Source organism: Chroicocephalus ridibundus, chromosome 7 (genome assembly GCF_963924245.1).
Source record: "Chroicocephalus ridibundus chromosome 7, bChrRid1.1, whole genome shotgun sequence".
Classification (NCBI taxonomy): domain Eukaryota; kingdom Metazoa; phylum Chordata; class Aves; order Charadriiformes; family Laridae; genus Chroicocephalus; species Chroicocephalus ridibundus.
In genome coordinates, this window is record NC_086290.1 from 42,394,708 (window position 1) to 42,406,888 (window position 12,181).

The window sequence follows — 12,181 nt, forward strand, 5'->3', positions numbered from 1 at the left end:
TGGTGCTTTGATATTTTCTAAGCACAGTGTCAAGAATTCGAGGTATTTACAGAATGTTGAACAAAAGGCTCAGAGTTTGCCTCAACTTCAGAGGCACTGATGCTTAGAGGTATCTGCTGGGTGACATATGCCTGTCTTGCTGCCTGGCTTTTATGTTTCTGGTTCCCAGAACTACAGCCACAGCCACGACTTCGATGCCTTAGTTTTCTATAAAACCCACTGCAGGATGGAGGTAAGGAGAGACAGGTGGACTGCAGAGAGCAATATTTATAGGCAGCAGAGCAGGAGTATTTAGAAAAAGCAAAAAGCCACACTGGAAAAAAAACCACAACTCGGGAGGCAGGTGTGAAAGAAGCTGACAAACATATTTAAGCTGGTTGTACTAGCTACTTGGAGAGAACATGAAGTTTGGTATGACAAATAAGGTCAAAATTACAGACAGCTTGAAGATGCAGTGTTTTTAAGAGAGAGAAACATGAACAGAGTCTGCAGATGGACACACTACAGCAATCAGGCATGAATGGATTGACAGAGCAAGACAAACAGACTCAGTAAGAATCGTTCACATCCATTTGGTGCTCAAGTTTAGTCTCGGAAACTTGGAAGTTTAGACTGTCATTCCTGGTAAGGTGTGGTACTGTGCTTGAATAATTAAGCGCTCAAATTAACCTTACAGCAGGATTTCCTGCTATATCTTTCTACTGCTATAATTTCTGAATCACATGTTCTAAGAAGACCAGTGCTTTATATTTACAAACCCAGAACTTAGGACACCCAAAGTAATGAGCCTTCAGGTACAACAAAGGACAGGGACAGCACAGTAGAAATAGGAATTCTTCAGCTTGATGAATGCTGAACCACATGAACATTCACAGCTGCAAAGTAGCATGCAAACCTGAGCATTTGAAGGCTGCTTCTAGATTCAAGTTGTACAAGTAGAACTTGAGTTTGCTCCAGAGAACCAACTCTGGTACAAAGCAAAGCATTACAAGTCAGTTTAGGAAGGAACGGTGAAAAGGCAGCAGGAGTTCACAGTTGCGACTGTTACTCCAGTTCGAGTGCTGAAAGTTTGGTTAAACATTTAGAAGAAATAACTAAAGCAGTTTTGAAAGTAGATGTTTATTCTTTGCTCGACTAATATTCTTTGCTCCTCCTCTAAAATGCACCGGACAGGTCTCCCCCCAAGCAGAGCAGGCTGACTGCTAGCCTGTGACAGTTTGCATTTAGAGTTACCTCTCTCTGTAGTTTGCGTTTCTCTGCTTTCAGTTCATCTTCTACTTTTTCAGCATTTTCAGCAGCAGTTTTGTATCGGGCTACCTGACCTTCCAATCGTATTACCTAAGGTGAAGGCAAATTTTTTTAATGAAAAGCTGTACCGAGAAGTTACTCTGAAGCTTTACTCTTCTGCTAGTAGTTAGGAAATAACCAGAGATGCTCACTTTTCTTTAATAAAATAAAGGCATATTTTGAGGGGAAAGAAAATATACCAGGGAAGCCTGGGCATGGTAACTTACTCCAGACCTTTTATACGTATCCATATTTAATATGCTTCCAGCAACAAAAAAAAAGACTAAATTTATCTTAGCAAGAGTATTGCTGACATATTCTGGACAAGCGCAAACAGTCAAAATTGAAGAGACTTGTATAAAATCCATATATACTACATCATATGCCAGGAGCCATTTAAAAATTGTATCATGAATAGTTCAGTAAGTGCTCTCCATATACCTTTGCCTTTGAACATTTTTCCTTCAGTGAAAATAAATAATGTATTCGCTCTTCCCCATATATAAATGAAAGCCTTTTAGTCTTTATGACTTAAGTGCAGTAGCCCTGATGCTCCAACACTCCTGCTTCTTATTTTAAGGGAAAAAAATCAGAGTAATTATGATTTCATTTATCATATATCAAAATACACTTTCTCTTTGCATTCTCACCATGTCTAAACAAAAAGAACAAGCCAAAAACTTACATTCTGCTCCAATGCTGTTATCTCTTGCTCAGACTTTGCTAGTTTAAATTTGAGATCACTGATCTGTCTGTTGGCGTCTCCTAAAAGAATTGCAGATTTATCAGAGATGTCAGAACAAGCGTTAAAAGTGTCTAACAAGTCTGCCATAAAATTTCCATGCTACAGGAATCTACTTGGGGCAGCGGTAGAGTAGCAAGTGCTCTCTGCCAAAGAAGTGCTCAGCAGATAGGTGCTATTCCCAGTCTCGCCTGATTCCCTTCTGACCACTCTGAAAGCAGAATTAATCAGGAACTCGCCCCAGCTCTCCTGGGGAACGTAAGGGAGATTTCCAATTGCCGTCTCCCTAAACAAAGGATAATCGTTCCCTCACCTCTAGTAGAGGTGCATGGCTGGCTCCCAGTCTGAAGCTCCCTTAGAACCAAAGGCTCATTTTTACTTAGAGCCACGTGGTTACTGTACAGATACATTTTCTCGCTCACATGCAGGACACAAAAGTTGTCTTAAAATCAAAACGTAGCTCACTTTGGAGATCAATCATGTGCATATCTGTCCCGTTTTCTAGAACTTCATCTTCTGACTGGGTATTTTCCATCTTGCCATTCTTTTGCTTTTCTTCCAGTTGTCCCTTTAATTTTTTAATCTGAAGGACACAAAATAATTAGTTATTAAAACAAGGGAAAATTGTGACTCAGTTCTCAAATTCACTCAAGTATTATAAAACAAAATTATTATTTTTTTTTTCAAACATAAATTCCAAAAAATCTTTTGTTACAAAATAATTTTCTAGAAATTCTTTTGGCAAATGACTCATCATATCTTTAAGTATCAGTGCTTATGCATAGGTTCAGGACCAACCATAACAAGTGGAAGATGACTGTTTTATTAGAAAAGCCATAAATGTTCTGTAGGCACATTCACATAAAACATTCTTAAAACCCAAACCCCTGTGTGGTTGTGTATGAAGTCTCAAGGCCAAGGATATAATCCATAAATGAAAGCATAGAGCATCCTGCAGAGCAACAGACAAGCTAAAATTTTTTGAATAAGCTTTGTATCTGCTGTGGAATATCACAGTACCAGCAATAATTACTTTAATTGGTATTTGCTCATCTACTGCAATTCCTCCAGCACTTCCTTTCAAATGGCCCACTGCCCACAGATCCAGCAATCAGGAAAGGTTTACTCTTGGAGATAAAATTTGCTTCTACAACTTGGACCGTATTTGCTTTTTCCCCTTGGGCTTGACCAGCCTGAAGTATTGTTTTTCAGGAACGGTCATGGAGGAGTTTTAGGTGAGGAAGGACAGCGATCTGCAATACTCTGAGCACTGAATGGGACTGGTTAGCAACACGGAACAGGCACGCTGGGTCCTATCTTTCTTCCCCTACATCCTGAATTAACACGCAGGATAAACGTTTCAGAGGAAGAATAAAGTGGCAAGCAACGCTGTGAGTCCTCAGCAAGAGCAACCCAGCACACATTCTGAAAGGCAACGGCACTGCTGTTCTATACCTTATGTTAGGGCTATTTCAATTATTTATTTTTTTTTAATCTCTACTGTTCTTATCACAGATTTAGTAAACACACAGCATTTCAGTTTTCCCGTGATTACCTGGTCTAGTAAGGATTCTCGTTCATCAATGAGCTTTTTCAGCCTGTCTGAAAGAGAAAACTGAAAGTTCAGCGCCGATTTGATTGAGCCGCACATTTCAGAGTGCATCTGATGTAAGACTGAACCATTAAGGTTAGTGAGACTAATGATGAAGGTAGTTATGCACGTACCACAGGAAATGAGGCCACAGACAGGGCTGGGAAGGGGCTGCAGCCAGGGGAGGTTATGTCATTCTCACAGAACATGCTTGTCTCGGCAGTAGCAGCACCCAGCTGCATGCAAAGAGGCTAATCTTCTACGTTAGGTTAGCATGCAAGAACTCTAGGGTCAAACACAACTGCAACACAAAATCTCACAAATCTTTACAGTTTAACATAAGGAAAATACTGTAAACACCTATAATCATAGCTAAGCACATCTTAACTTTTTTACTAAACAGCATGGCAATAACTTTTTGTGTTATCTCCAGTATTATGACCAGAAAAACTTTTGCCCATTAACTTCTTTTTATTTCAAGCAGCCTAGTAAAACATTCTTTTCTCTTTAATCCTTCATAGTCAATTCTCCTGGTGAGACATCAGTCTGGACCAACTGTTGTGTTACACTTCAACTCAAATCAGCACATTGGTATGTGTGGCATTGATTAATAAAGTACACAACACAGAGTGAGACAACTGGAAAAAACAAATAGAAGTAAGTAATCAAATCACTTGGGTTTGTTTTTTTTTTTTCTTCCCTATTAAGGGATGCAAAATGTGAAAGCATTTTAGCAGGTACTCACAAATTTTCATATCACTAAAATTACTTTACCTCATTAATTAACAACCTTAGTTTGTTCAGGTACACCTCAACAGAAGCACACTGGAACATAGGATTCAAATATTCTTATTAGAAGAGGATATATTGACCTCAAGTGGTCTTACTCCACAAGTTTGACACGTATGTTTATTGTGGTTTTATTTAGTTTGCCTCCTGTGCCAGAAAGTGGTCACCTCTGCAGAAGCAAGCCAGCAGGCGTCCAGAGCTCAACTCCACATCTAATGACTGGCCTGTTAATTAAATGGTTAAAATCTAAACGTCACTCAAGAAAAAGGACTTGTAAACATAAGGAAAGCAATTCCCAAACTGCAGATAAAAGGCTGGTGGGCTTTTACTAGGTAAATTCTGTTGATAGACTTAAGTATTTTTTAAAAGCTTTAAAAATATCAACGCTGTAGTCCCCATTGGTTGTGAAATCCTGAACAGGCCAAAGTCTTGTGGTTCGCCATTTTTGCTTGTTAACACACAAACTGAAGGGAATAAAGACTCTATATTGAATCAAATCATGGGGAAAAACGGAAGTTTTCAAATGAAAGTCCCTCTATATGGCAAACACATACAGTCCATTAGCTAGTAATAATGTGGTAAGTCATAAGCTCCCATATACCAGCAGTTGTTCTAGAGCATGGAATAAAACCTTTACCTTGGCTTCTGATGCAATACCCAAATACAGATCTTAAAGTGACATCCCCGTTCAGCAGATCTATGCATTCATTTTGAACCTCCTCCAGTCCTATCCTTTTTTTAGCCATTTGTAACACACTCAACATTGTTACGCCTGAGCACTGACATGGAAAAACAAAATAAAACAAAAACAACAAACAAACCACATTTCGGTAAACTATCAAGAGTAACAAAAATTTACAAGTATAAACCCCTTCAAAATAATAAAACAATTTCACATATTTATATGGGAAGGAAAGGAAACTTAAGACAGAAATTCTGCAAAAGATGAAAGAAAGGGAAGAAAAATCATGAAGAAGCGAAGAAAGCATGGACAGCAAACAGTACAAGAAAGGTCAGAGATATTCAGACCTAGAGACAGGGCTGGGAGTCACACGTCAGCAGAGATCACGAAATGAAGTTACTAAGAACTGCAAAGACAACAAGGACTGATGCAGAGGGAAACCTCTAGGCCACTGCAAAATTAGCCCAAACTCACTGACTCCAAATAGGCCACATAATTCACCTTGATCCAAAAAATAACTTAGTCGTGCACACAGCTAAGTAACTTCCATTAGCACAGCCACTGCTGAGGGGTGAAATATGCCTCCCTGAAGAAAGGGCACCTCCTCCAGTTTCCAGTACGGAAGCACAGCAGCTTCTCCTAGTCCCTTTCCCTCCAAAATGCATGTTAGCACTTTGGGATGAGCCTTCAAATCTGATCTCACCATCAGTTCTCTCTTCCCTCCTTACAGACAGCTGTGCACCCCACTGGGACAGATGATGTGCCAGCAGCAGGATTTCCAAGAGCACAGGAAAAATTAGCTTGCTAAAATTGCCGTGTACATAGAAGAGTCTTCTGCATACATAGATGAAGGTCTCTTAGCTTTCCTTTATCTTAAAACCCCATGCTAAGATAGAAAACTTACTTTAGCTTTCACAGAGCAGAGCCACCTTAGTTTCGCATTTAGGAGATGCCTTTCCCAACAAATCAAGGACCTGAGGACCCTGGGAAACAGGTGAGCAGAAAAGAGCAATCTACTGAATTAGGACATGAAGCAGCTAATTACAGTTCTCATCTGTAACATCATTATCCTTATTTCACAGATGAAAATATTACAACGAATAATTAGAGCATGACATTCATCTCACTTAAATTTAGCGTTGGTAACATGATTCCCAAGCACCAATTCATGGCTCTCATAGGCAAAGGAGGTTAACAGAGGGCCGAGGAGGAACGGGACCCTGGGGAGGCCTGGGAGAGAGCAGGACAGACTGGGGATGGCGGTGGGTATCGGTGTCTTCTGCTATTGTACAGGTCTGTCTGTAAAGTCAAATGACTATTCTCAGTACCTTGGTAATGCAGTTGACTCAAGGTATTGCTAATTAGAGTGCTGCTTCAGTGGCACAGTTGATCTAACATCCCATAATGAGCGGAGGACTGTTCTTTTCCATAATAAAGGTAATACTGACCAATGCCTTTCACTATTACTTGCTGAATAAGGAAAAAAAAGGTTTCTTCAGCTACTGCTTTCAGGCTAGCTCTGAACTGGCAGTAGTGCACAAACCTGGGCTACAGGCTACACGTGCTGTGGGGAAAACCCAGCGAGCATTTGGATCTATGGAGCTATTCTGAAAGTCAAAAAGTCTTATACACCCAGAGCGGTGCCCACTGCAGCACACATCAGCAGGCTGTCCCTGCTCAAAAGAAAATGGGTAACGTAATAGCAGCAAATATGAATCTTGATGTTAGTTCATCTCATGATTTCTTGGTTTCATGTGAGACTCCGTGAAAAGACTGATTTTGATATTTTGCTGTCTTTGAAAGTCAAAACCAATGAAGGGGACAAGCTGGATCTTTTCTTTTATCTGCTAGATATTGCAGGGAAAATGCCAAAACCAGTTTTCGATTGAGTAGCTTTACAAAAGTTTCCTTTTCTAGGGCTCCTGAGACACTGTCCTCTCCCTCTCTCTTACAGCACACATTTCACTCAAATGCCAGCTGGCATATAATATTTAAGTTATTAAATTTGGAGTACAGATCTAGCAGTTCCCTTTATCTTTAAGATGATTTATCCCTCGATATGCATATACTCAAGCAAAAACCAAAGAGGTAAAGAACACCATGACCTTCTCCCTCCACGGTACTTGCCCAGTTCCAGCAGTCGGGGACCAGCTGCCAACAGAGGTACCAAGCAGCTAATGGTCAAGAATGGATTTATAGTACATCAGCTGTTCTTCATGGCCTGTTCACGTCCCTGCTTCTACCCTAGTTTCACCAAGAGCTGGCTAGTGACTGTGGGATAAAAGCTGGTACCCGGACAGTCAGTTAAGACTAGAGTTGTCATTATCTCTTCTTCCGTGACTTGGCTTTAAAAAAAGAATTCTGTTATAGATGCTTTGTTTTCTGAAGTGGAAAAACTACTTAAAAACAGCTCAGCATTAATTCCCTCAACCATCCAGAAGGATTTCTATTAGAAATAAACTCGTACAAAAACCCCAGGAAGTGCTGGTGTGTGCCTAGTTTAACTGAGAGTTGTTTATCCATCTATCCACAAGTATAGGTGAAGCCCGGTAAGCACATTTAATTATATATCTAAGTGTATTTAACATTTAAATATACATACATTTAAAATATTTCCAACATTAAACCATTCTATTATGCTATATATTACTGTTGCGAGTACAGCAGAGACAAATCTTTAAATAAACACTGCTACATAATAAAACGTAGATTTTAAGATCTATGACTTTTTAGATTAGCATTTAGTGTAAACCCTTAAGAAGAACAACTGCTAATACTTACAGAAACCATACTGGAACTGTTGTAAGTTGGAGAGAAGCCACATGCAAAGAGTTACAGGTTTACAGTTAAGGATGCCATCATATATTAAAGGTCCTCAAACACCAAGGCTGCCCATTCCTAGTAAGATAGCTCTTCTAGCTATGTAGCCCAACGCAATAAATTTAACAAAGCTGCAGAAAAATGTTTTTTGAAATTATATAGATTTAAATAAATATTTACGCAGGTTTATAAACAGTGCTCTGAACAGGCAATTTGAAGTATAAAATATGTTTATTTCAATTATATACAGCTCAGTACATTTTGATATACATCTTGAAATTTTGCAGTCTGTTTGTACTCCATCAACTTTGTAACATCAACACAAATACCGCCTTCCACAGTCCCCCTGCCCACCCCCACCAGCTCCTCAGCTTGCATTCCCTTGGGATGTTCATTGCTTAAACCAACTTTAAATGAATTTTTAAGTATGCAAAACATACTCTTCCTCCCAAGTACTAGCAAAAATGCAAGAAGAAATATACCAATGGAGCATCTAATTTATGCCAGCAATTCAAAGCAATCTAGCTTTTCAAAAAGGCACAGAGAATAAGAGAATAATATACAGAACAATTCTCTTTGGTCTGATATCCAATAAGAATTAAGACATGCAAAGTTGTCTTCTTTCCAGAAAAGAAGAGGTAAGAATTTTTTCAGAAATAAAAACATTCCTTCAGAATCATAGTTTGCAAAAAATAATGTAGTAAGGATATGCAATTTTAAACAAAAAACTTCCCGGAAAAATAGATATTTTTATATATTCTTAGCTAGACAGTACTTGATAGCAAACCTAAGCACACATTACAGTGTGTATTGACACTTTCTTCAGAAAAAATAAAAACCCCATGTGAGACATGGTGTAAAAGGCCTATCGTGGTGCAAAGTGCCTAGACAAAGTAAACATGTATACATTTATTCCTTTCAGCAAACTAAGACCTGTATGTTCCACTGTCTTCAAACTGTATGTTGTTCTTCCAAAAAGTTTAGACTAAGCACATTCACAGTGTTCTAACTATATTTTGGACTATATTTTGGAATAGGACCATATTAGAAATACACAAAAGGTGGAATGCAAGTATTTTTTTTTCCATAGTAAAAAAATAATAATAAAAAAAATTGGTTCCTAGGCTTTAATCATTCAGAAAGAAGTTCCAACATCAGATCAGTGTTGCTGATTTACTGAGTTCCTTCATGAAGTGTTAATGTACTTACTGTAGGTCTAATGCACGTAAGTACACACAAGTATGTGCATAAATTCACAAAGGTCCAATGCACATAAGCACGTTCAAGACATCTATCATCTAGGCTAGAAAAAAAGAATTCCCTGTAGAAATTCCTCAGTAGCAGTTACCCACACTAGAAGTACTTTAATTGCAAGGTAGTCTGAATAGTTGATTTGTGAAGCTTGCTCTTTTGGTGATAAACTTTAAACCTGAGACACAGCAAAACCAAACCCACGCACAATTTCTTGTGGCTAGGTACGTCAGTGAATAACTTAATATTTGCATCGTTACCACCCACATAACATTGTATTATGATGAGAGCTATCTATAACGAAAAAAACTTAAAGAATATTCCTAAGCTCTGATGTACTGTGCAAAGTGCATGTTTCTGTACTGGGACCGATCGAACGGCATATAACTCGTGTAGCCTTGAGATTCCGAACTTATGATATTGTACAGTCATCTCTAGATTTACCCTTACCCCTTCTACCACCCTGCAAATCCTCCTTGCTTTCATCCCTGTTATTGCCAGCACTTTCCAAATCCTGTTCTGAAACATTTTCATCTGGTATTTTTTCCACTTTGTTAGAATCTGATGCTTTAATTTCATCTTCCATCACATCAGTCTTCTCATCAGTTTTCCATGACGCTTCCCCTTGCAAGCACCCTGCTTCTTCAGGCTCATCTCCTTTTTTATGCTGCAAGCTGTCATCTTCTGTCAAGGGATCTTTGGTTTCTATTTTGTCTGTTCTTTCTCTGGCTTCGTCTGTTTGGGCAGTTTTTCCAACAGCACCATTTGCTCCACCACCCTCTTTCTGTGTATCAGCTTTCTCCGCATCACATTTTTCATCAGTTTCTAGTATCTGTTTTGACTCTTCATCAAAATCAAATGCATCACCATCATCTTCCAGTCTCTCCTCTGCTTGAGCCTCCAATTTAACTTGTTCGCTAACGTTTTCATCCTGCTCAGCTTCCTGTGTCAGGGAATTATTTGCACCTTCCTCAGAAGCAAATCCACCAGCATGGTGGTCTGCAAGCTCTAACCCTTCCTCATTTTCTTTCACTGTTTCTTTATCAACTTTGTTTTCAGTAGTTACACTAACACCTGCAGTTGACTCCTTAGATTCACTTTTCTCTTGTTTAATTATATTCTGCACTTCACCATCTAAATGAATACTTTTCTCTCCCACCGTATCACCTGTTGTTTCCTCACTACACTGAACTGTTTGGACTTCTACCTTTGGCTCTAAGTCTTCTACCCATTCTGTCCTGCTTTCCTTTCCTTTCCCAGACTCATCCCCTGTTTCCAATTCTGATTCCTTAATTTTGTCATCTAAAAGACTTGGGTCTAAACTGGTTTCCTGAGTCGTAACCTCTTTCACAAGGTCTGTGTCTGGCTCTGCCTGCCGCAGCACACTTCCTTTTGGCTCAGGAACAGAGCCTACAGCCTCCACAGATGCCTCATCTTGCTCACCTGCTTCTGCAGAATCTGAACACCTCTCCAGCTCTTCTATTAATGCTTCCTTCTGCCCATCCTTCTCAGCCGTAGCATTTTCAAACTCATTTTTATCTTGCATATTTAGTTCCTCTGATGATGCTGGAGGACTGTCCTCTGAAGAAACTGGTTGCATGTCTGCCTGACTTTCGCCACGTTCCTTTTCACTTGTATCTGGTGGGACACCACTTTCACATGACTCCGTCCCTTCCAAACCCACAGACTCCGTTTCCCTCGTCTGATCCTGAACTGTGTTCCCAACCTCATTTTCTTCTTCAGCTCTATCCCCTCCTGTTTTACCAATTCTTCCATCAGTGCAGTCTTTGCTTTCAACGAGTTTTTCCTCCAAGACATCTGTAACCTTCTTTTCTGCACTTTCTTCTGAGTGCTGGAGTCCCTCAACAGGACTCTCCACGTTTATCTCTTCACTAAGCAAGCCTGCTTCTGTAACCTCTGGTAGCCCTGCCTGGTTACAGACCAACTCATGGCTCTCGCTTGCAACATTGGCTCCCTCATCCATTTCATTACCACTCGGGCCATGGCTAGTTTTAAGATCCTCTCGTTCTTCCTGTTTGGGTGCAACTTCTTCCAGTTCATGCTCTGGACCTGAGACACCAGGCATTTCCTGAGGAGTCTCTAAAATCTGCTGACCTTGCTGAGAGCCCACCTCCAAGTTCTGATTTGTCCTTGCGTTTAAGTCATGGTGCTCAGCCTCCGTACTAAGAGGCTGTTGGACTGCTGTGCCTGTGGACTCAGTCTCCTTTCTCAAATCATCTGCGTCACTATCCTCGTTTGAAGAAGTGCTCCCTGATACACGTTCGGTAAGGTTTTGAATTTGTTCTGTGAACCTACTGTCTGGTAACATCACTGTTGACAGGGCATCACATTCTTCAACCATTTTTTCTGCCTTTGCATTTTCACCAGCATGCAATGTTTGTACTTCCTGCTCCTCAGACTCCTCTTTGTGTTCCTCACGCTCAGTATTCTGCAAGATTTCTCTTTTCCCCACATCCTCCAAAATCTCATTTTTCATGTCCACTTCATTGGCTTTGCCTAAAAGACCATTGAGAAAGTTGAAGGGACCACACCATAGCACTTACCTCCCCAACTTAAAACCCGAAAGAGAATGAATCAAAGAATAGGTTAATAAGAGGTCAGCTTTTGCCAATTACGTGAGGCAAAGCAGCAATTGAATTAGTAAAGGCCTGGGGTTTTTGACCAGTGAAATTTACCACCACCCTCTCAAAGCAAGAAGTCTCTGGTGCTGGCTTGCGCTGTTGTAAAGTAGATTTATGCACTTGGCTGTGTGAATTACAGCTTTTGTAAATGAGAACAACTGTTTCAAGCAGTGCAATTTAACAGTAATACCTGCAGAGGTAACAGTAAAGATTGTTCTTTCTCAGCAGTATTATCTACAACTGTAACACTGACACCACTCCATGCATGCAAGAGTGGATCTGATGCCATTATAATCAAGGATTACTGAGTAATGTTTTACTCTTAAGTATCATAAACAGGCATCATCAGTGTATATGACAAACGCTGAAGGTAAAAA

General features: G+C 39.9%; 1 protein-coding gene across 9 annotated transcripts in view; it reads right to left on the reverse strand.

Annotated features, from left to right (window-relative positions):
* LRRFIP1 (LRR binding FLII interacting protein 1) overlaps positions 1-12,181 on the reverse strand; it is a 114,709-nt gene that overhangs the window by 3,174 nt on the left and 99,354 nt on the right. For 6 of the 9 annotated variants that reach the window (XM_063341345.1, XM_063341344.1, XM_063341343.1 and 3 more), the window contains one exon: positions 7,873-11,679. In XM_063341345.1, the coding sequence (XP_063197415.1) occupies positions 9,575-11,679 (2,105 nt within the window). In that variant the 3' untranslated portion in view covers positions 7,873-9,574. Of the gene's footprint in view, positions 1-1,233; positions 1,339-1,972; positions 2,053-2,494; positions 2,613-3,584; positions 3,632-7,872; positions 11,680-12,181 lie in introns of those variants that run through there. The other 3 variants (XM_063341349.1, XM_063341348.1, XM_063341347.1) reach the window with 1 other exon arrangement.